At 45.9% G+C, this 24,437-nt stretch overlaps 1 protein-coding gene across 6 annotated transcripts; it reads right to left on the bottom strand.

Moving 5' to 3' along the window:
* Positions 1-116: 116 nt before the first annotated feature.
* Positions 117-21,726, bottom strand: LOC122912112. 6 transcript variants are annotated; one of them, XR_006385539.1, is made up of 5 exons: positions 20,498-20,814; positions 19,154-19,249; positions 12,729-12,933; positions 1,738-1,931; positions 117-176 (listed from the first exon to the last, which is right to left on the bottom strand). XR_006385539.1 is itself a non-coding variant. In XM_044257476.1 (4 exons), the coding sequence occupies exons 1-4, from the start codon at positions 20,799-20,801 to the stop codon at positions 1,877-1,879; spliced, it is 660 nt and encodes a 219-aa protein (XP_044113411.1). In that variant the 5' UTR covers positions 20,802-20,814; the 3' UTR covers positions 1,159-1,876. The 6 variants fall into 6 exon arrangements, 3 of the variants coding, with proteins under 3 accessions (XP_044113411.1, XP_044113410.1, XP_044113412.1); XR_006385538.1 differs by lacking the exon at positions 117-176 and adding an exon at positions 276-313; XM_044257476.1 differs by lacking the exon at positions 117-176 and having other exon boundaries at positions 1,159-1,931.
* Positions 21,727-24,437: the final 2,711 nt, after the last annotated feature.

Genomic DNA, 24,437 nt, shown 5'->3' with positions numbered 1-24,437 from the left:
ATGGGAGTTCCCGGCAGCTGCCCTTAACAATGCGAAACTAAGTCTGATCGTTCTGTGTTTTGTGCGCACTTCTGGAAGCTTCCAAGGGGTCCTTCCATTTAACATTTACAGTACCGTGAGGAAGTGGCTGCTCTGATCTCCCTTTCCAGATGAAGATGCTGGTCTGAAGCTTCTCTCTGCGAATGAAGCCCCAGTGTTTAGAACCTAAGGGATTGTGCCGAGATGTCTTTCTAGATGGCGAAGCTTTATGGGAACCTAAATTACCATCGACCTATGTTGCGATGTGTCCTGGAGTGAGCGTTCATGCGAGGCGCTGAAGACGAGAGCGGGGAACATGGTTAACGAAATCTGTGCGGCAGTTACTCAAACCGCTACTGAAGAGCGTGGGCCAGAACCGCGAAAGGGCTCCTCACACAGCACGGGGACGATTCCTGGGCCACCACCCCCAGCCTCCAGCACTAGCTGAACCAAGAATCCCCAAGCCCACTGACAGCCCTTTGGGACCCTGTTGTTACCTCTTTCCCACCAGGGTTTGAGATGACCGAGCTTCCCTGGCTCCCCACCTTTTCCTCCTTGTTCCAGATTCATCTTGCCTGTGCATTTGTCCACCCTAGTTTAGACTACTCAGTTGGGGGAACAGCACGATTGTTAGAGAGGGTCAATGAGGGGGCCTGGTTGCAGACAGCCTTAGGGGCATGGTGACGGCTCTGACTCAGGCTTTGAGTGAAATGGGAAGCCATCGCATGGTTCCCAGCAGAGCACTGATGAACTCTGACCACACCAAAAGGTCCCTTTGGTTTCTCTGTGGAGAACAGACTAAGAGGGTAAGGAAAGGAGCAGGATGACCCCCAAACCAATGCAGTAATCTAGGTGGGAAGTGATGGCAGCTGAGATAAGAGTGATCAGCGTCCAGTTGTGGAGGGTAGTATTTTAAAGGTAGAGACAATGGTAGTAGGTTCATGAGCTGCAGCCAGCCTCTACTACCCAGAGCATGGCAGGCTCCTTAAGGAACAGCTATTCAGGGCGCCTGGGTGGCTCAGTGGGTTAAGCCGCTGCCTTCGGCTCAGGTCATGATCTCAGGGTCCTGGGATCGAGTCCCGCATCGGGCTCTCTGCTCAGCAGGGAGCCTGCTTCCTCCTCTCTCTCTCTCTGCCTGCCTCTCTGCCTACTTGTGATCTCTCTCTGTCAAATAAATAAATAAAATCTTTAAAAAAAAAAAAAAGGAACAGCTATTCACCAAGGGCCTTTTTGGGTCGAGAATAGGTTACAGGGGTGTGAGGATGCCGCTTCCTCTGACCCACTCCATTTACCCCAGTGTGCTGCGTGGCACTCCATTCTCTCCATGCTATGAGGTGCCAAAAGCTGGGCTGCACAGCCATCTTGGATACCCCTATTCTGGGAGTCTGAACGATTTCTGAGCTGCCACAGGTTTCTGAATGGAAAGAGATCAGAGCAGTAGGAGAATCCATGTACTCCTGGGGCATGCCTTTCCTCAGAGATGCCTAAAGAGCGGTCACTCCATGCCACCTGAAGGGCTCTGGCTAGTTCCATTTCCTCACTGCCAGATGAGGAGAATGAAAGGTAAAGGAAGGGGGAATCTAGGGCACACTCCTTGGGACAAATAAGACCTTTTATGAGAGTACAACCGTGGGGTCACCAGTAGTAAAATAACGAGTACAAAGAAGTTAGACTTGAAGTTTTGTATGCTCTCAAATCCTAGGATTAACTCATCCTCACCAGCTAGGAGCCCAGGAGTCCTTAAGTTCAGCATACTACAGGATCGTGAGTCCTCCAAAGGGAAGTCAGCATGCCTCTGCTGTCAGTGGCCACGCAGCGCCCACAGCTCTCCTCGCTGCCTCTGCTGCCAGCTCAGCATTCAGCCTGCAATTTTCTCATCCCAGGGATTTAATGGTAGAGGTCTGCTCATTTTCCTTTTAAGAAAAACATGTAAAATATAATAAAGTTGTAAGGAATTCAGGGAAACTCTGTAAAGGCACTCTTAAACTTGGAAAAAATGAGCCAAAAACAAACAACATTATCCATGTGGCTGAAACTCCACGTTCCCCTCTTCAATAGAAACCAACATTCAGAGATAGCTACTATCCTGAATGAGATATGGATGGCTCTGTGGTATTCAAACTTTACATGTATCCCAGAGCAATACAAAACATTTACTTTGCATATTTTGCATTCATATAAATGTATCAATATGATATTTTATCTGTGGGGCACCTGGGTGGCTTGGTGGGTTAAGCCTCTGCCTTCGGCTCAGGTCCTGATCTCAGGGCTTTGGGATCAAACCTGAATCAAGCTCTCCACTCTGCTGAGAGCCTGCTTCCCTCTCTTTCTCTGCCTGTCTCTCTGCCTACTTGTGATCTGTCAAAAAAATAAATAAATAAAATCTTTAAGAAAAAAAAGATCTGTAACTTGCATTTTTTGCTTCATGTAATTTACCATTGTAGTATTTATCCTTTTTGATATGTGAAGGTCTATTTATTTTCATGGCTATCTAGTTTTCAGTAAATGAGTATAACAGAACATGGCTCTCCTGTCTACTTTTGGTGGCCACTTAGGTTCCTTCGTAAATATTAAAGGACCTACCATGCAGGGTGCCTGGGTGGCTCAGTAGGTTAAGCATCCAACTCTTGATTTCAGTTCAGGTCATGATGTCAGGGTCCTGAGACTGAGCCCCGCCCCCCCCTCAGGCTCTGGGCTCAGCAGGGAGTCTGCTGGAGATTCTGTCTGTCCCTCCCCCCACCTCTCTCACACGCTCTGTCACTCTCTCAAATGAGTAAATCAATCTTTAAAAAAATAAGAACCTATTATGCAAGGATCTGGGAATCAAGTTGTGAATAAAAATGACAAAAGCGGGGCGCCTGGGTGGCTCAGTGGGTTAAAGCCTCTGCCTTCAGCTCAGGTCATGATCCCAAGGTCCTAGGATCGAGCCCAGTATTGGGCTCCCCGCTCAGCGGGGAACCTGCTTCCCACCCCCCCCACCCCCCCCCGCCTCTCTGCCTACTTGTGAGCTCTGTCAAATAAATAAATAAAGTCTTTAAAAAAAAATGTTTAAATTTTTGAAAAAATGACAAAAGCACTGTCCTCAAGGAGCTCACATTCTGGAGGAGAGTGCACCATAGAAAAATAAGTAAAGGGACACCTGGGTCGCTCAATGGGTTAAGCCTCTGCCTTCAGCTCAGGTTGTGATCTCAGGGTCCTGGGATCAAGTAGCACATGGGGCTCCTTGCTCAGCAGAGCCTGCTTCTTTCTCTGCCTGCTCCCCGTTTGCCGCTTCCAGTCGGTGATGGGAGAAGAATTAGGCACCAACAAGTGAGCTGCAAGAGACTGGGAGCAGGGGACAACAGTCAAAAAGGACTGCTGCCTCGAGGAACTCCACAGTCTCACTTTTATTAGATGGAAAACAATAGCCAACAGAAGGATGGATGAAGGTCAAACGTTAGTCACGTCTTGCAGGCAAGCAAGGAGGAGGATAAAGTTTATAGTTAACCAAGCACATTCAAAGGACTCCTCTAACAACCGGCACTTCTGGGAAGAGAAAGGAGCGACAACGAAAAAGGGAAGCAGGCGGATTTCGCTCCACACTGAGCTGACCCGGCGTTCCCCGGTGCTCGGCTTCCCTGAAGCAGGTGGCGTTCCGCTGGGCGGGCCAGGCATTCCCGGCTGCCAGGCTTCGGTGAAGGGGCGGCCTTCCGCCCTGAGCGAGCCAGGTATCCCCAGATGCCCAGCTTCTGTGAAGGGGCGGCGTTCCGTCCTGAGCGAGCCGGGCATCCCCAGCTGCCCAGCTTCACAAGGTCGTATATCGTCCTTCTCCCCAAAGACCTGTTGCCAGTATATGTATTTCTTTTTTTTTAAAAGAATTTATTTATTTATTTGACAGAGAAAGCACAAGTAGATGGAGGCAGGCAGAGAGAGAGAAGCAGGCTCCCTGCTGAGCAGAGAACCCGATGTGGGACTCGATTCCAGGACCCTGAGATCATGACCTGAGCCGAAGGCAGCAGCTTAACCCCACTGAGCCACCCAGGCGCCGCTGTATTTCTTAAGGCCATATCTAAATGTGCTTGGCAACTAGTAAAATCCTCCAGGGGTTACAGTTTAAGTAACAAATTGTTCTGAGGGGCAGCAGCACCTGTTGGTGCGTGCGCTCTGACAAATAAATAAATAAAACCTTAAAAAAAAAAATATATATATATATATATATATTAAAAAACCACATCAGGTGGGGTTAAAGACCGAGTAAGGAGAGGGGGTGCTGGAGGAGGTGGTTGTGATTTTAAGTTGGTGGCTAGGGAAGGCCCCACCCAGAAGGTAATATGCAAGCAAAGACCTAAAGGCAGGGAGAAAGCCAGCCACACGGGCGTCGGAGCACTGCAAGCAGGCGGCTTCCAGCAATGCTGCTGCTGTGAAAATTCATATGCAGGTCTCCGTATGGACAGACGCAGGGTCTCTTGGGCGTAGGCCCTCAGAGTGGTACTGATGGGCCATAGAAAATGAACATTTATGTCCAGCACTGATACATGTTTCTAGAAAGATAGCACCTTTTCATATGCCCCAGCCACGGTCAGGAGTTCCACTTGCTTCATATCCTCACCAGTGCTTGGTAGTGTAAGCTTTTTCAATTTTTGCCAAATTCATGGATAGAAAACAGTATTTCATTGTGAGATGCTTCTCTCCTCTCTCTGGTGAGATTCAGCATCTTTTCACGGTTAGCCATTTGTGTGTTCTCTCCTTGAATTAACTTCTCACCTCATGCGTTTTTCTCCAAGGTTGTCTTTTTCTTACTGGTTTGTAGAAGTTCACATTAATCATTTATTAGGAATGTATCCTTTCCAAGCTGTGACTTACCTTTTCCTTTGTTTATGAAGTAACAATCCTCCTTTTGAAGCAAAGAAGGATTTTTTAAAGATGCCTTTTCTGAACACCTGGATGGCTCAGTCAGTTGAGTGTCTGGCTCCAGTTCTACTCAGGTCGTGATCTCGGGGTGCTGGGATGGACACCCCCGGGACAGGCTCCATGCTCAGCAGGGGGCTGGCTTGAGATTCTCCCTTCCCTTCTCCCCCAAATCATTCTTTCTTGCTCTCAAATGAATAATTCTTAAAAAATAAAAGTAAAATGTCTCTCCCAATCTAGATTCCTTTTATTCCATTTTCTTGCCAATTGCCTTAGCCAGAACCTCCATTACAGTGCTGAACAGAAGTGGTGAGATCAGACATCCCTGTCTTGTTCTAATCTTAGGGGTAAAGCATTCAGTGCTTTTTTGGTTTTGTTTTGCCTTTTTTAAGATTATTTATTTACTTATTTGACAGAAAGATCACAAATAGGCAGAGAGGCAGGGAGAGAGGAGGAAGCAGGCTCCCTGCTGAGCAGAGCCCAATGCGGGACTGGATCCCAGGACCCTGGGATTGTGACTCAAACCGAAGGCAGAGGCTTTAACCCACTGAGCCATCCAGGCGCCCCAAGCACCATTTTTTACCAGTAAGTATGATACTACCTGTGGATATAGATGTCCTTTGTCAGGTTGAGGACATTGCCTTCTATTCCAACTTTGGTGAGAGTTGTTTGTTTTTTAAATCAGGAATGACTGTTGAATTTTTGTCAATTTTTTCCTGCATGTATTGAGATAATCATATACTTTTTTTAGCTTATTAATACAGAGATGTACATTCACTGATTTTGGTTAAACCAACACTCCATTTTTTAGATAATCCCACTTCGTCATGACTTTTAAAAATTTCTGTTATTTTTTTTTTAACTCAGTTCAAGTTTAATAGAAAAAGACAAAAGATCAAAAGTGATGCCCTACTGCTGTACATAACGTTTGGCCTGCCCCATAACACAGCTCAGGACGTTTCTATTATTTTCTTATATTATTGGATTCAATTTGCTAAAATTTTGTTTATAAAATATTAACAATGGACTTGTATCCAGAATATATACACAACTCCTACAACTCGATAATAAAGACAAACAACCTAACAGAACATGGATGAGAAGCTTGAATAAGGAAGCCAAGAAGCCACGAAGCACCTGGAAAGGTACTGATTGCCATCAGTCATCACACCAGAATGAAATGTCACTCACCACTCACCAGAAGGGTACCTGGGTGGCTCAGTCAGTTGAGTGACTCTTGGTTTCGGCTCAGGTCATGATCTCGGGCTTGTGAGATTGCGCTCTGCGAACACCTCTCCACTCTGGGGAATCTGCTTCGGTCTCACTCTGCCCCGCACCCTGCTGGTGTGCTCTCTCTAAAATAAGTAAATCTTGGGGTGCCTGGGTGGCTCAGTGGGTTAAAGCCTCTGCCTTCGGCTCAGGTCATGATCCCAGGGTCCTGGGATCAAGCCCCACGTCTGGCTCTCTGCTCAGCAGGGAGCCTGCTTCCCCCTCTCTCTGACTGCCTCTCTGCCTACTTGTGATCTTTGTGTGTCAAATAAATAAAATCTTTAAAAAAAAAAAAAAAAAAGTAAATCTTTTATGTCGGGGACCGCCTCTGGCCGGGAAAATCCCCGCCATTACAAGATGGCGTTTGGCTCACTGCCAGCAAAATACGCTGCAAGTAAACAACGAACTTTCTGGTGAAGCCCGCCTAAAGGAGGACATAGTCATTGGCTGTTTCAAATTTAATCAGCATAGTAACAGGACTCTCATTGTTTGGCCCCTTATTGGTCACCCTGCTCACTGATTGGTCATGTAAACATATATAAGTGTGTGGACTTGGGGAAATAGAAGATACATCTGAACCGGGGCTTGTCGTCCTTGCGGGTCGAGGGCGACACTTTACACAATGCTCACTCATTAGAATGGCCAAAATGAAAAGGACAAGTGCCAAAATTTGGTAAGGACGTGGAGCATCAGGAATTCTAAAATTCTAATACATTGCTGGTACTTGCATAAAATATTACCGCCATTTTTATTTTTTTTAATTTATTATTATTTTTTTAATTTATTCGACAGACAGAGATCACAGGTAGGCAGAGAGGCAGGCAGAGAGAGAGGAAGGAAAGCAGGCTCCCTGCTGAGCAGAGAGCCCGATGCGGGGCTTGATCCCAGGACCCTGGGATCATGACCTGTGCCGAAAGCAGAGGCTTTAATGCACTGAGCCACCCAGGCGCCCCTACCGCCATTTTTAGAACTGACAGTTTCTTTTTCTTTTTTTTTTTTTTTTTTAAAGATTTTATTTATTTGAGAGACAGAGATCAGAAGTAGGCAGAGGGAGAGGAGGAAGCAGGCTCCCCGCTGAGCAGAGAGCCCGATGCGGGGCTCGATCCCAGAACCCTGGGATCATGACCTGAGCCGAAGGCAGAGGCTTTAACCCACTGAGCCACCCAGGCGCCCCTAGAACTGACAGTTTCTTAAAAAGCTGAGCATACATCTCCTCTGTAACCCAGCCATGTCATCTCCAGGAATTTCTCTAAGAGAAATGAAAGCATAAGCCCATAAAAACAAAACCACCCTGCTAAGTATATTCATAGAACCTTTACTCATAGTAACCAAAGACTGGGAACATCCCAGATTTCTGTTAATCCGAGAACGGATAAATTGTGCTATATTCATGCAATGGAATAAATACTACCCAGCAACAAAAAAGAATTACTGATCTGTGTGATGACATAGACAAGTCTCAAAAATCTTTTGCTGAAAGCAGCAGACACAAAAATGTGCAAAATACATGCCTATAATCTCACCATGGTAAATTCTAGAATTAGCAAAAATAACCCATGCCAAAAGAAATCGCTGTGTGCTTTGGAGTATATAGGAAAGAAATGTCTGGGGACAAGAAGGGACAAGAAAGAACTTTCTGGATGGATGGTAATGTTCTGTGTCTTGGTATGTGTTTGCCAAAAATGGAAATTCAATGGTGTACCTAGGAGAAGAGCGTTTCACTGTTCTGGGTACTTAGCAAAATTCTAGGCTAAGGGGATTTCTTTTCTTACAGATTTTATTTATTTTAGAGACAGAGAGCATGAGTGGGGGTTTGGGGCAGAGGGAGAAGGAGAGAATCTCAAGTAGACTCCGCACTGAGCACGAAGCCCAACACGGGACTTCACCCCACGATCCCGAGATCATGACCTGAGCCAAAACCAGGAGTCTGATGCTCAACTGACTGAGCCACACAGGTGCCTCTAGACTAAGGGGACTCTCAAGAAGAGTAATTCTCAGGAAATTATTCTTGCACTGCTCTGCCCCAGCAACACACTGTCATCAAAGGCTTTGATGCTCTCTTCCTTTTGCAGTCGCTCCATCAGCAGCCAGCCACAGTGATGTCCCCCTGCACCCAGGCCAGTGGTGCTGGGCTCACCTGTGAAACGGTTACCTCTCTTTGGAATTCATCCAGTTTTCCTTGCTTCCACCTCCCCTCAGTGGCATACCGTAGAAGAATCTCCCAGAAGATGCTTATGACGTCACATGCCAGTATCGAGGATCAGTATCTCACTGGAATGGAGACTTTACTCAGAGTTGGTGAAATTCCGTTGTAGATCTGGGGGGTTCTTTAAAGGCTGTACTTTTTCCCTGCTTGTTTTGTTTTGAATTTACATTAGCTGCATCCTGGGGTCCTGGGATCAAGCCCCACATTGGGCTCCCTGCCCGGCGGGAAGCCTGCTTCTCCCTCTCCTCCCCACTCCTGCTCTTTCTATCTCTTCTCTCTCAAATAAATAAAACCTTTTAAGTTTTTTTATAAAGACTATGTTGGGTATGGGCAAAAATAGTATGAGGGGTGCCTGGGTGGCTCAGTTGGTTAAGGGTCTTGGACTCTTGATTTTTGGCTCAGGTCATGATCTCAGGGTTGTGAGATTGAATGCCACATGGGGCTCCATGCTCAGTGCACAGTCAGCTTGAGATTCTCTCTCTCCCTCTCCCATTGTCCCTACCCCTGCTCATGGTTTATCTAATAAATTAATAAAATATTTTTTAAAATATTGTGAAATGGGGGTGCCTGCCTGGCTCAGTTAGTAGAGCATGGAACTCTTCATCCTGAGGTCATTAGTTCAAGCCCCATCCATGTTGGGGGCAGAGTTTACTTAAGAAAAAAAAAAAAAAAGAAAAAAGCTAAAAAAGTAGTAGGAAATGGATTCTATCACGGATGTTTTTATCATATGATAATCAGACGTAAATGATGACATTAGCACTGAGGTTGGCAAATTATGGTTCACAGGCCAAATCTGGCCGTGTTTTCGTAAACAGTCTTGTATTTACTAGTCTATGTAACTGCAGGTGGTTACACAGGTGTACCTCTTTCTAGAGAGGTTAGTGTCCAAATGAAAAGATGTTTGTGCGTGGATTCAGCAATCTTTGCAGTTTATCCTTGGCTGCAACTGCCCCGCTCTGAAAATGTGGGCAGGACCTTTTGTCTTAGCACGGTTTGTAACAGCAAAATAGTAAATCACCCTGATAGGAGAAAGTTTACGTCATGAGGTGCAAAAATTAAATGGCATACTACTGGGAGACAAAATTGGGTTCCTAACAACAACACGGATGACCCCAATGCGGGGCTCGATCCCAGGAACCCCAGGATCACCACCTGAGCCAAAGGGAGACACTTTACCAACTAACCCACCCAGGTGCCCCTCCAACATAGCCTCTTTAAATCATTGTCAATCTTTACCTGCCAATTAGCCTCTCTAGGCTGTATTTTCTGCATCTACACAACGGAAAATAATAGAAGAACCTGCTTCACCAGGATCCCTGTGCTGCATGAGGTAATGGAGACTGCTTGCTGGGGTACAGCCTACCTCGCAGCAGCTGCTCAAAATACTTATTATCATCTCTCTGATGACTGACGAACTCATGCATTTTTTATCGTACTGGTTGTCCATCTGTATTCCTTTTGTAAATCTCCTGTTCATACAAAAGACTAGTGACAACCTTTGCCTTGGTCCTCCCTAAATGGAATGGAGATGGCTCTACATCTGGGATTGGCAAGGTCTTTCTAGTAAATATTTTACCTTTTCAGGCTATGCAAGCTCACAACTGCTCAATTCCACCTTAGTGTGTTAAAGAAGCCGCAGACAGTATGGAAATGAGTGGGTGTAGCTATGTTCTAACAAGATTATTTACAAAACACATGGGCTAGGTTTGGCCTGTGGGTCATAATTTGCCAACCTCAGTGCTAATGTCATCATTTAAGCCTGATTATCATATGATAAAAACAATTTCTTTCTTTAAACCGTCTTTACGTTATCAACTTCTTTCTCATTAATCATTGAGATGACTGGCTTTCTCCACTGACTGATTAAAATGGGTATTATGGTTATGTATTTCCTAATACTCGGTATGCTGATCCTGGAATGAATGTTTCTGAATTCAAATGTACTAGCTACTCTGGCTTTACTGGCAGAATCTGATCTGGAAATTTTGCATTAATAGTCCTGAAAGATATCAGCCTTTAATTGTTCTTTGAGTTTTACAAAGTGGCATCACAAGAGAGGTAAACATTCAGCTTTCTACATGTTCTGGAACAGTGCATATCAGCACAGAGCCCATCCCGGGACTTGACCTCACAACCCTGAGATCATGACCCGAGCCAAAACCAAGAGTCAGACGTTTTAAGTGACTGTACCATCCAGATGCCCCTTCCCCCCTTTGTCTTTTCATTTACTGTAAAATTATAGCAGTTTTTTTAAAAACTAAAAAGATTTATTTGAGAAAGAGAAAGAACGTGTGAGCAGAGGAGTTGCAGATGGAGAGAATCTCATGGGGCCCGACACAGGGCTCGATCTCTTGATCCTGAGATCATGACCTGAGCCAAAACCAAGAGTCAGACACTCAACTGAACCATCCAGGTGCCACATAAAACTGCAGCAGTTTTTAACATGAAAAGGAAAACCACACGATCCCCAAAGACTTCTACTGATTAGCTACGTTCATTTCTGTTTTCTTCTACGCTCTTCTCCAAATGCACATGGAGGGCGACACAGTCACAACAGGTCACATTTCACTGTAGTTGACCCTGGAACAACTTGGGGGTTGTTGAGCGCTGATGCCCTGCACATCTGAAAATCCGCACAGAACTTTGACTCTCCAAAAACCTGACTAATAGCCTCCTACCAAATGGCAATCTTACCGATAATACAAGCAGTCAGTTGATTAACACATAGTTTATAGGTCATTTATATTACATACTGTATTCTTATACTAAAATAAGCTAGAGGAAAGAAAATAAAAAGGAAGAAAAGTAAATTTACAATACCGTACTGTATTTATTGAAAAAAATCCACATGTAAGTGGAACTGCACAGTTCAAAACTGTGTTGTTCAAGGGTCAACTGTATTCTAGGCATTTTCCATGTTTCTACACAGTGTTTATAATTACAGTTTATAATGAATTCCTGAAACAAATTAGAAGCAGCCCAATTTTCTAGCATTGGGGGAACAAGAGAGCAACTAATGGCACTCTGGCTCTTTGGGACAGTATATCAGTCATTCAGCCAAATATCCTCAACCTGTTTTGACTTCTGAGCAATAGTCCTTCCCACACTGGGTAATCACATTAGTCAGTATTACTAAAGAGACTTTTGATCTCACTAATTAAAAATTTTTTCCTAGGTATCAAATGCCACGTAGGTTCAGCTCTTCTCTGGGAATGCACCAAAAAACCCACAAAATTTAAATGTATGTGTACATTTTTTATATATTAAAATGAAGTATGTATTTTTTTTTCTCCCTCGAGTTTTTTAGTGCCCAATAAAATCAGAACCTTGATTAAAAGCCTTCCTGCATTGATGACATTTGTATGGTTTCTCTCCAGTGTGCATTCTCTTATGTTGAGTGAAGGATAAATGAAAACTGAAAGTTTTCCCACATCCGTTACATTTATATGGCTTCTCACCAGTATGGATTCTCTTGTAAACTGTAAGGTGAGAGCTGCGACCAAAGGCTTTTCCGCATTCATCACATTCGTACAGTTTCTCTCCAGTGTGCGTCCTTTCACGTTGTGTATCGAAGGAGCAGTCGCTAAGGGCTTTCCCACATTCATTACATTCATACGGTTTTTCTCCAGTATGTGTTCTCTTATGCACATTGACATTAGACCGTCCACTGAAGGATTTTCCACAGTCATCACATTTATAGGGTTTCTCTCCAGTATGAATTTTCCGGTGTACATTAAGGTGAGAATTTTGGCTAAAAGACTTTCCACATTTATCACACTCCTAAGGTTTCTCACCAGTGTGAGTTCTCCAGTGTAAAATGAGGTGTAGGCTCTGCCAGAAAGAATTCCCACATTCATTACATTCATAGGCTTTCTCTCTACCACGATTTCTCAGATGGTAAGAAAGAGATGAAAGTTTCTTAAAGGTTTTCCCACATTCATTACATTCATAGGATTTCTCCTTAGTAGGAGTTCTCATGACCTGAGAAAGGGGTGAGCTATAGATAAAAAAAAATCTCTACTTTCTTTACATCCATAGACTTTCTCTCCTATGTTAATTATCTCATGTGTAGAGAAGTATACACTCTGGCTGGTATCTTTACCATGCTCATTCAACTTCGAAAGGTTTCCCAAGGGTTTTCCACATGGACTGCCCTTACAAGGTTTCTTCCCCACTAAGATTTCCTGATGATTTTTTAAAATAAAATTATGCTGTACACTTTGAGTTGAGTCAATTTGATAGAAATACTCTTTAACAAGAAATCTCCGTGAAGAAAAAGTCCGAATTGAAGCTGCATTTTCCCACAACTGCAGCATTTCCCCAGTCCCCAACCCAGGTCACTACTTGCCCTTGTTTATGTCCTGTCAGCCCGGAAATGGCACTGTGTGTCTTCTGCTTCTCCAACTCGTCCCCAAGTTCCCAGCCATCTGCTGTGGTAGAACGCCAGCAACCATCCACTGCGGGCCTCGTCAGGTTCATGCTGCTGGGTAACTCCTTCCTAGCAAAGGCCTCTGTTGGTGACAACTCTTGGCTTTTAGGTCTCTTCTTCCTTTCTAGAAGGAAATTTAAAATAATTTGGGTGCTTAGAAGAAAACTCCTAGAGTGAGAATACTGAGATAAAAGCCACAAGATGTATACAGGGGGAGTAGATGTTTTACAGTACCAACCAAAAAGAAGGTGGAACTCTGAGAAGAGAAGCCACGGAAGGTACACACAGAACACAAAGAACCCACAGGAAGACTGACCAACCTAACAGTCAGCACAAAAGGCAGAGAGGATACCGTTACAAGACAGGTCACAGAATAGGCAGACACCCCCAGACGTGAGATGCTCAGGACCACCGCCCTTCGCTAATGCTTGGACATCTCAGAACCTGACCCATTTCTCCACCTAATGTCTCTTCTGCCTATAGTCGATAACCAAGTTAATCTTCCAAACAAACCAGTTTCATGATGGTAAGAACATGTCTTTAGATTCAGTCTTCAAAAGCACCCAGAAGCAGGGTCAGACTACCTCAGGTCTCCTCAATCCTTCTCCTTCTGGGTTTCTTTTGTTCTCCCTAAACACGACCATTTCCACCACTAGCACAGAGTTCCTTTGCCTGAGGACTTTCCTTGGGTCTCCAAAGTCTTCAGTATCAGCAACCTGCACCTTTCATCATTCAGCTCTCAAGTCCCAGGTCACCTCTTCTGAGAGACCCTGTCCAACCTCCCGGCCTGCCTGAGTTCCTTGTCACTTTCCACCACATTGTCCTATTTTACTTCCCGCATACACTGCTCAGCATTAGTCAACATCCCTTTGTTCTTTTCGTTCTTTATTGTCTGCCCCTCCCCAGACACCATATACTAGTGGCTTTCGGCTCCACGGTGGGGGGAACCTTGTCCATCCTGTTCCCACTTTGTCTCCAGTACCCAAAAACACACAGGGAAAAAGAGGGCTCCACAGGCATATGGATAAACACAGAGTGGTCCGCACACCAGGCAGAGGCAACTCACCTAGAGCACCGGGGACGCTTGGGACATGTCTGCAAGGTGGCCTGACAGGGCACCTGCTTGTGCTCAGCAACCTGACTCCCAGTGGTGGGGAGGCCTTGTGTTTCTCACGTGGGAGGAGGCTGTGGAGCTGAATGTGAGGAGGGCTTTGCAAGGTCACGCAGAGCAAAGAGGGGGCTGGAAACCTGCAGAGGGTTTCTCCTGGAGTCCTTAACTGGACTTCAACTGCAAGTGCACAGAAGGCTAAGACCTGACAACAGCTGCTACAGGGCTGAGCAGAGGTTTCAGAAGTTACCAAGTGTTGGGGGACACTGGCTCTGACCCAATGAGCACCCAAGGCATTCCGGTCAGACTCTAGAAAGTTGTACCTTAGAAGGAAACAGCCTCAAGAATAAGAACTACTGGGGCGCCTGGGTGGCTCAGTGGGTTAAGCCGCTGCCTTCGGCTCAGGTCATGATCTCAGGGTCCTGGGATTGAGTCCCATATCGGGCTCTCTGCTCAGCAGGGAGCCTGCTTCCTCCCCTCTCTCTGCTTGCCTCTCTGCCTACTTGTGATTTCTCGCTGTCAAATAAATAAATAAATAAATAAAATCTTAAAAAAAAAAAAATAGCACAGCTGGTAATTAATACTGCTAGGATTAAAAAAAAAAAAAAAAAAAGAATAAGAACTACATCCAAGAGGGTGGGAGGTTGGGGGAACCAGGTGGTGGGTATTAGAGAGGGCACAGATTGCATGGAGCACTGGGTGTGGTGCAAAAATAATGAATACTGTTATGCTGAAAATAAAACGAAAAAAAAAAAAACAAAAAAAAAAAAACAAAAAAAAAACTACATCCAAGAACTAAAGCAAAACCAAAGTTACGTTACTTTAATAAATCCTAAACCTGAGCCTCATCAGGATTAGGATGATTTCAGTAATTTAACTGCCTCCAGAAAAAAAGAACAACAGACAATTCTGGTAGAAGACAAGACTCCATCATCTCTCCAATGCATCGAGTGCAGCATTGACTAGACATGTAAAGAATCAGGAAAATGTTACTCATCACTAAGAAAAAAAAAAGTCAATAGAGGCAGATATACCAAACATTAGAAGTAGCAGGAAAAAAATGAAAAATAACTATTATAGCTCTTTCTCTTCAACTTGGTGGCTGAGCAGCAAACACAGAGAAGATCCTCATGGAGACCCTGACAAGCAAGAACATTACCCTCACGGGAGCCCAGTGACACCACTGAGAATGTCAAAGCCAAGACAATGAGGGCTCCCACTTGAAGCCACTTGAAGATCAGTGTCTGTGCTGGGAGAGGACGGCTGCATTCTCTCAGACTACAATATCCATAAGAGCCCCTGCATTTGGTCCTTGGCCTGGAGGTGCGTCCCCTAGCCTTCCCTCTGCCAGCTCGCCTGCAAATTCAACTGCAACGAGTGTTGTGCTCCCAAATGTGTGGCTGCACCAACCATCCATACCCCCAGAAGAAGGTCAATAAAGCCCCTCCATCAGCTCTTCCTTTCCCCACAGGGTGGCCTCCTGCCCAAGCCCCATGGCCCTGGGGCCTCAATAAAGTTTCACTTACACTGACTAGGGAAAAAACCCAACCTATTATAAACATAACAGAATTTCATGGGAAATTTTCAAATGAAAATTCCATTCTGGAATTAAGTAAAAATGTAGTATCTGAAGTAAACCTGAGAAGACTTCATAGCAGACTAGACACAACAGAAGAAAGAATCTGTGAATTCAAAGGCAAGTAAGTGGAAATTTTATGATGAAACAAAAGGAGAGAAAATAATATAAAAACAGAACACTTGACAAAAGGATTAAGGTGTAGGTGGAGTTACAAGAGAGACTGAAGCAGCAGAGGAAACATTTGAAGAGATAAGAACAAAGAGTTGATCTAGACTGATCAAAGGTACCATCCTAGGTGTTTAGTGTTCAAGGGCAACAACCTGCAGAGAAAATTGTATGATTCTGACATCTGATCTCAAACCTTTCAGCACTTGATTACGTACCTCAATGTTACAAATGAAGCTAGTAAAACCATTCTAAATGACAGTCTCCAGGGGAAGAGAGACATGAGACTAAAATTCCCACTTCTAAAATGCAACTTTCTACTGGGTACATAGTGAAGACTCACCCGAAAAAAGGTGGAAAGTTCACAAGCAGTGTGGGCTTAAAACACCGTACCCAGAAATGTAGAACTAAACCATCAGTTCTCTCTGATTTCATTCATCTGTTCCCTGTAAACCCTTTCCTCTCTCTGAAGAACAGTTGGTAAACTGTGCCTACCTTTCCAAAGAACTGAGACTGACACAAAGGGGAGCCTTATCCAGGCCAAAATGACAGAATTCCAAAAGAAGCCAAGACTTTAAAGGGATGACAGGTCTTTATGAAACACCACATCCAACAGTAACAGAATACATACATACCCACCTACCCACCCCAACAGACCATATGCTGTATCGTAAAAACATTCCTCAATAAATTTAAAAGGACTGAATTCATACAGAGTATGTTCTTCAACCACAATGGAAATAATCTAGCCCTCAATAACAGAAATCCCCTCACACTTGGAAACTGAACAATGTACTTCACGAATCAAAGAAGAAATCACTTTCGTATGTTGTATTTTCATTACCATTCAGTTCAAGACATTTGGAAAACAAAAAATAATGAACTGAATAATGAAAATGCAGCATGTGAAAACATGCAGGATGCAGTTGAAATTAAGATTTAAAGGAACAGGGGCGCCTGGGTGGCTCAGTGGGTTAAAGCCTCTGCCTTCGGCTCAGGTCATGATCCCAGGGTCCTGGGATGGAGCCCCGTGTGGGGCTCTCTGCTCAGCAGGGAGCCTGCTTCCTCCTCTCTCTCTGCCTGCCTCTCTGCCTACTTGTGATCTCTCTCTGTCAAATAAATAAATAAAATCTTAAAAAAAAAAAAAGATTTAAAGGAACATGTATAACTTTAAATGCAAACATCAGAAAGAGAAAGCATTAAAATTAATGAACTAAGCTTCTGCCCCAAAAAAGCCAGAAAAAAGGAAACCAAATTAAACCAAAAATTAAACCAAAACAACTAAAGGGAATAATAGAAAGCAGAAATCAATGGAACAGAGAAAAAAAATTCAATCATGTCTATAGATGCATATATAGCATTTGATAACACCCATTCATGATTAAAAAAAAAAAAGTCCTCAGGAAATCAGGAATAGTACTTTCTCAATTTGATAAAGGGTTTCAGATAATACTTAATGGTAAAATATTTAATGCTATTCCATAATATCAGGAGCAAGGCAAGGATGTTCATTCTTACCACTTTTGTTTAACATTGTACTTGATATCTATGGTGACAGGTATCAGAAGAATGGTTGCCACACTGGGGGAGTCCTAAGTGGAAAAGGACATTAGGAAATGTATGGGAATGGAAATATGCTATGTGTGGACTGGAGTATAGGTCACACAAATATACATTTGCAAAACCTTACTGGACTGTAGTTTTAGGAACAGCATACCTCACTGTATGTTAATTACACATCAATTTTTTAAAAAAATACTAGAGGTCCTGGCTGGTATAATAATACGGTAAACGAAAAAGCATAAAGTCTCAAAAGGAAGAAGCAAAGCAATCCTTATTTGAAAACATGACTGGGTAAAAATCTAAAGACATTGAAAATAAATTACTAGAACAATTAAGTGATTTTAGCAAGTTCACACAGGATAGAATGTCAGTTAAGAAGAAATTATATTTATATACACTAGCAACAAACAGTAAGAAAATGAAATTACAAATAATATTTACAATAGCATAAAAAATGCGCAATTTCTAGGAATAAAATTAGTAGATGTGCATGACCCATATGCTTAAAAACTGAAAAATACTGCTGCAAGAATTACCTAAATATACCATAATCAAAATTAGAAGGCCAGACATGTTAAGATATAAAGTCTTCCTAAACTGATTCCTTTTTTTTTTTTTTTTTTTAAAGATTTTATTTCTTTGACAGAGAAGGGGGGAGAGAGAGAGACCACACAAGCAGGGGGAATAAGGGAGGGAGAAGCAGGCTCCCCGCTGAGCAGGGAGCCCAATGTGGGGCTTGATGGGATCATGACCTAAGCCAAAGGCCGAAGACAAACGCTTAACTGACTGAGCCACCCAGGCACCCCCACAGACCGATTCTAAGGCACTACCAATCAGAACTGTTAATCTATCACCCAACAACTCCACTCCTAGACATTTACTCAAGAGAATAAAAACACAAGTCCACTGGAAACATTGCACAAGAATGTTAGCAGCATTACTCATAACAGCCCAAAACTAGAGACAATCCAAATGTTCATTATCAAGAGAATGGACAAATTGTAAGTGATTAAAAAATAAAATGTCCCTAAATACTAAAAAGTAAAAAGAAATAAAAATGCATATAAAGGGGCGCCTGGGTGGCTCAGTGGGTTAAGCTTCTGCCTTCGGCTCAGGTCATGATCTCAGGGTCCTGGGATCGGGCCCCAGATCGGGCTCTCTGCTCAGCAGGGAGCCTGCTCCCCGCCCCTCCTTTCTCTGTCTGACTCTCTGCCTATTTGTGAACTCTCTCTCTGTCAAATAAATAAATAAAATCTTAAAAAAAAAAGCATATAAAATCACAGACGAATCTCAAAAATCATAGGGTAATAAGCCATAAGCAAAAGAAATAATATATAATTCGCTTTATATGAAGTTCTAGAAAAGGTAAAAATAACCTATGGTGGAAAAAAAATCTCAATAGTGGTTGCCTTTTGGAAATGGAAAGAGGTAACAAAGGAACTTTGTGAAATAATGAAAATATCGAGCTCCATTTAGGTGAGAATTACATATGTGCGTACATTTATCAAAATGTTTCAATTGTACATGTAAACTTTGTGCATTTTGGAAGTACAGTGGGCAAAAGTAACAAAAATAAGAAGGCGGCTGACTTCTCATCAGAAACCATGGAGTCCAGAAGACAACTGCATGGTGTCTTCAAAGTGCCAAGAGAAAAGAAGAAAAAAAAAAAACAAAACCCAAAACCCGACAACCTAAAATTCTGTTTACAGTATCTTTCCAAAATGAAGATGAAATAAAGGCATTTTCAGGCAAACACAAAATGAAGGCGTTTTGTCACTCTAAAAGAAATGATAAAGGGAACTCTAAGCAAAAGGAAAATGATCCCAGATGGAATTATGGAAATGAAAAGGTAATGAAAAGCAGCAGAGAAGGAAGATATGAAGGAACATATAAACAAACACTGACTGTAAAGATCCTTTCCCATCTCACCTAGGCGGGAATCTTGGGAGAGCCCTCTGTCCATCATGCACTGCTCTATTCCAAGTTCTAGGTGGGCAACAGAATCTGGCTTGAGGTTCCAAGGTCCTGGGCAAATGAATGATCAAGCTGTGAGGTTCTGGTTCTTTTCATATACATTCTGGGACAACATTTTGTTTTATTTGTTTTTAAGTAAGCTCAATGTCCAACATGGAGCATGAACTCACAACCCCAAGATCAAGAGTCACATGCTCTACAAAATGAACCAGGCAGCCGCTTCAGGCTGAGGTTTGATGAGGACAAATCCCCTAGTGACTCCACACTCCCAGCTAAATCAAACCCGCTCTGCCAAGACCCCAGGCAAATAGAAGTGGACGTGGGGAACAGCCTCACCCACAGTGACCAAGTGTCTTAAGGCTTTCAGCATCACATTATGGTACAGGGTCGGCTGGGCAGGGCCCAGCAGGCCCCATTCCTCCCGGGAGAAGTCGACCATCACACCACCAAAAGTAACCCTCCCCTGAAATGTTACCCACATGCCTGCTGAGCCAGGACCCTTAACCCCGCAAAAGCTCCCAGAAAAAAAGGGACGGCTACGTGTGAATGCGAATGCACAGGTGTACAGGGAGATGTCCTAAAAGCTGTCTGGCTCCTGAGGGATACACCTGAGCCTTCGCGGTGGGGGGCAGGGCTCCGCATCAGCCATTTCAGAGGTGAGATGCCATTACACTAAAATGTTCACCCCTACACAGCTCCCCCATTTCTTGATCAACTTGGGATCTTCCACAAAACCAAAAGAACGCTTCCCTTGACGACCCCTTTTTATACCACCAGGTGCATGAAAACGACAAAGTTAGTATTTGCCGACAACAACGTTAACCTTTGCCAGGGATCCTCTTCCCACGCCGGGCGCGGTACTTCAGGGAGCACTTCACCTAACGGAAATTTTCTTACGCCTCACAACGGTCTCGGAAGGCAGTTCCCACTTCTGGCGGGGGGGTTGTTTTTTCAAAAGAGGAGCGCGGGAATTACGGTTATGGCGGCTTCACAAACACGAACTGAGCGACGCTTCGTCTTTCCGACCGTCATTCCAGACGATGGGAAGACAGAATTGCTCGTCCCTTACGCGCGCGGTAGCTGAAGCCACCGGGAACCCGGGTGTGCAACTTTCTCGCCGGGGGGGTTCGTCTCGGCCTCTACTGGTTAGGGGACATCGCGCTACATGAAAGGGCTGCAGGATTACGAGGTCTTCCGCCGCGCCCGGCCACAACGACGGGCTGGGGCACCGACTCCCATCCGAGACTCGGGAGCAGGGTGCACACCAGGCCCGGGAAGGGAAGGCGCGCGGCCACTCACCCGAGGGCGGCCTGCCAGGGGCCCCGCGGCCATCGTCTCTTCCGACTCCGAGGTCCTCCAGGCGCGCCACCTGCAGCCCCACCCACTCCCTCCAGCGCCCACCGGCTCGCGGCTCCGGACAGACCGCCCGGGACGGCCCCACACCGGAGATCCGAGCCGCGCGACCTGCGCAGCCTCTCCACGCGACGGCGGCGCCGGGGGCAAAGCGTAAATACCAGGACCAGAAAACCCCGCGCTGCGGCCCCTGACCAATGGGAGCGCGCGGCCGGGGACTCCGGCGAGACGGACCCCGCCGCATCGGCATTCCGGGAGTTGTAGTCCGGAGGCCAGAGCCCTCGTCCTAGTCCAGCGGTAGACACACCTGAGCTCCCAGAGGGTCAGACTACGTTTCCCAGAAGGCGCGGCGATAGGCGTGTCCGCCCAATGGACAAGCTCGACCGGGCCTGGGCTGGGGGGAAAGGGGACCTTCCGACCCGGTTTAAGGTCCCCGGCCGGGCATAGGCGGCAATGAAACGGATTTCTCTCACTATAATTCCCCGAAACTACATTGGTCAGGTTCGAACTCCAGAAGCGCGCAATCGGTGGCTACGGAGAGTCCGAGAAGCCTGAGGAGAGGGATTCCAGAAGTTACAGGAAATTGTAGTCACACCAACTTTGTCCACCAGGTGGCGGGCGTGGACCTCGGGCCTCGTACTACCTTTCCCAGAGGCTCCGCGGGGCGGGTCCTCCTCCCGAGGAAATAACGTAGTGGGCGGTGCTGGAAAAATAGGTGTCTCCCAGCAGCTTGGCCTCCTGGGAGTTGCAGTCCACTGTCTGCATGCCCCTTGGTCCCGTGCTCGGGCTCGGACTACAAGTCCCAGAAGGCTCCGTGGCAGCGCGGGGTTGGAGGCGTCTGGGGGCTGCCCGCCCTCAGCTCCAGCTGTCGAAAAGACGCTGTCTTCACAAACACCTACCTGAGGACGAAGTCAGAGTAAGTGTCTTGATGACAAAGGCGCGCGTTCAAGTGTTCTGTGCCTGCCTGGTGTTTCCGTTCATCGGGTGGGTGACGGAGGCAGGCTTCCCTCACGCACCGTCGGGTACGTCTTCCATGAAACGGGCGCTCGGGCTCCGCTAAACGACGAGGTTGTCGTAACCGAGGTTTCCCCCGCGTTTCTGCCTCCTTGACGCGAAGGGGAGGTGAGGGGATCTTGGGGCGGTTTCGTTGCGCGTTCGGAGCGCCGGAACGCGGAGAAGCGCGCCTGCGCGGAGCGAACCTGGGTTTGGGAAGGGAGGTGCCGGCGAGCCTTGGGCCGCTTCTCGCGTACGCCGCGCGCTCGGCCCTCCCGGCCGGCCTGTGTGCGGGCGAGATGGGCATGTGGCCCACGCCGGACGGAGCCCTGACCCCCTGGCGGATGATGTCTTTCACGCACTTTTCTGCACAGGGCGAACCCCCCAGTCCATGTCCTCTGTGCTCTTCTTGGTGGCTCTTTAAGGGATTTTTCAGACCCCCTTTCCTTAAAGATTTATTTATTTGCTTCAGGGAGAGGAAGAGCGAGCGAGGGGAAGGGCAAATGGGGAGGGGGCGAAAGAATCCCAAGTATCTCGCACAGAGCGGGAGCCCGAGGCGGGGGACGGGTCTGTCACAAACCCCTGAGATCAGGACCTGGGCTGAAACCGAGGGCCACCCTTAACCAAATGCACCAGCCAGTAACCCCCAAACCCAGGGCTACTCCCTAACCCATTCCCGGCCGCTGCCATTTTGTGTCATTGGAAAGCAAGCCCCCGTGTTTTGGGTGTCCTGTTTTAATTACAGTATATAATATAATGATAAGAGCCATTTTCCAACATAACCAAAATTCCATTATAAAACTTTAAGAAAAAATAACTTGCACTACTGAATATTCAGTATTCCAACTTAAAATTATCTCTATGGTTTTAAGTAGTTTAAGGGATGAGTGGAGCCTGAAGGGCTCAGTCGGTTAACGCACCAGCTGGCTCTTGATTTGGGGTCAGATCATGATCTCAGGGTCAGAGACTGACTTCCAGGCTCGGAGGGGAGTCTGCTTGAGTTTCTGTCTTTCCCTCTCCCTCTTCCTCTCCCTCTGTGCGCGCTGTCTCTCTCTCTCTCTCTCTCTCATAAATAGGTAAAATCTTTAAAAAGTTTGAGAGAGATAGATAGCGACAGAGCATGCGTGGGCAGGAGAGGGAGAAACAGGCTCCTGGATGAGCAGGGAGCCCAGTGCAGGGGCTCCATTCCAGGACCCTGCGATGATAAGGTGAGCTGGAGGCAGATGCTTAGCTGGCTGAGCCACCCAGGTGCCCCAATAAATAAATCTTTTTAAAAAACAAAAATAAAAAATAGTTTGATTTTTTTCTTAAAGCAGGGTGTAACAAAGGGCTATGCTTTGCAACATATTAATTCCCTTGTTTTTTGGTAACAGCTTTATCCAAGTATCATTCACCTACCATGAAATTCACCCATTTACAGTGTAGAATTCAGTGACTTTTAGCATATTCACATATTTGTGCAGCCATCACGAAAATCAATGTTAGAATATTTCTTTCCCCTCAAAAAGCACTGTACTTCTTATAAGACCTTCGCCTATCAGTCTGTCCTCCCCCAGCCCTAGGCAACCATGAACTGACTGCTGTCTTTATGCATTTACCCATTTTGGACATTTAATATAAATGAAGGCATACAGTATATGGTCTTTTGTGACAGGCTTCTTGCACTCACACAGCATAATATTTTAAGTTTCATCCATGCCGTAGTTTCAGTTCTGTATTGCCAAATCACACTCCATTGCACAGATACGGCATATTCTGTCCACTCATCAGTTTAAGAACACTTGAGTTGTTTCCAGTTTCTGCTTGCTCGTAACGTTCATGCACAAGTGTTTGCATGGACATATATGTTCATTGCCCTTGTGTATCTATCAAAGAGTGGAATTACCAGGTCATATGGTCATTCTGTGCTTAAGAAGGGCCATCAGAAAAAACAAAGCCCTTCAGACACCCTCGTTTTAGCCTGCAAGACCTTAAGCAGAGGAACCAGCTTAAGCTCAGGTCATGATCTCCAGGTCCCTGGATGGAGCCCTGCATCAGGGAGGGAGCCTGCTTCTCCCTCTCCCTTTGCCCCTCCCCCTGCTCATGGCTGTGTTTTGTCTGTCTCTCTCTCTCAAAATAAATAAATAAATAAAATCTTTAAAAAATAATAAATTTTTAAAAAGTAAAAAAGAAAGGGAAAGACCCACAAAAGTCACAGTGCAGCTCTCATGCCAGGAACTGGTGCCCTGCACTCCCTTCCTCAGCCTCCTCATTCCCGCCAGCAGAGTCGAAACCCCCCTGGGCCTCCATAGGGCCGCCTCTCCTGGCTGGAGATCCTGGACTCTGCTTCTCCCACCTGCCTGCCCTAGTCATCGGGGCTGGTCTCACCCATCCCCTCTGAAGAGCCCCACCTCTGTCTAGCCTTCCAGCTTGGCAGAGTGAGCAGCAGCTCCCAGCCCTTCCCTGAATCGTACAATAGACTATGTCACCTAGCGATGCCCCCAGTACTCTCTTCCTAGAAGGGGTGCTCCTGGCCCCTCAGACTCCCGTTTCTGGAGAAGAATCCCACTAGCCAGCCACCCTGCTGCTCCCCCCTGCCCCTGTCTCCTGCAGGGCCACATGTGCCCTAAGGTGGCCGCCCAGACCACTCAATGAACAGATGAACCCGGTACAGATGGGGTGCAGAGGAGCAGAGAACTTGGGACCCTGGAGCCTGGCTGCTGTGCTGTGGGAGGAGGACCCTGCAAGGCCTGCCAGGCTCTGCCCCAGACCACCAGGCCAGAAAGCCCTGCGGGATCTGGGAGCTTCCCGGAGACACTGGGCAGGGCCCAGGCCAGCATGGGGCTGACTTGGACCTGCTCTGCAGCCCATCAGGCCCTGCGAGCCCTGCAGATTCCAGGAGACACCAGGCTGG

Source organism: Neovison vison, chromosome 7 (genome assembly GCF_020171115.1).
Source record: "Neovison vison isolate M4711 chromosome 7, ASM_NN_V1, whole genome shotgun sequence".
Taxonomy (NCBI): domain Eukaryota; kingdom Metazoa; phylum Chordata; class Mammalia; order Carnivora; family Mustelidae; genus Neogale; species Neogale vison.
Note: the sequence above shows the minus strand (reverse complement) of the source record. Positions and strands in the feature narration are given on the sequence as shown.

Excerpts from the sequence above, each read along its gene's own strand:
- LOC122912112 (XM_044257475.1), bottom strand. The coding sequence starts at position 20,801 with ATGCCGATGCGGCGGGGTCCGTCTCGCCGGAGTCCCCGGCCGCGCGCT. Across the intron at positions 19,250-20,497 it reads CCCTGGCAGGCCGCCCTCGG|GACCTTGGAACCTCAAGCCA; the intron begins GTGAGTGGCCGC and ends TCATTTGCCCAG. Across the intron at positions 12,934-19,153 it reads CTCCCAAGATTCCCGCCTAG|AAAGGAAGAAGAGACCTAAA; the intron begins GTGAGATGGGAA and ends ATTTCCTTCTAG.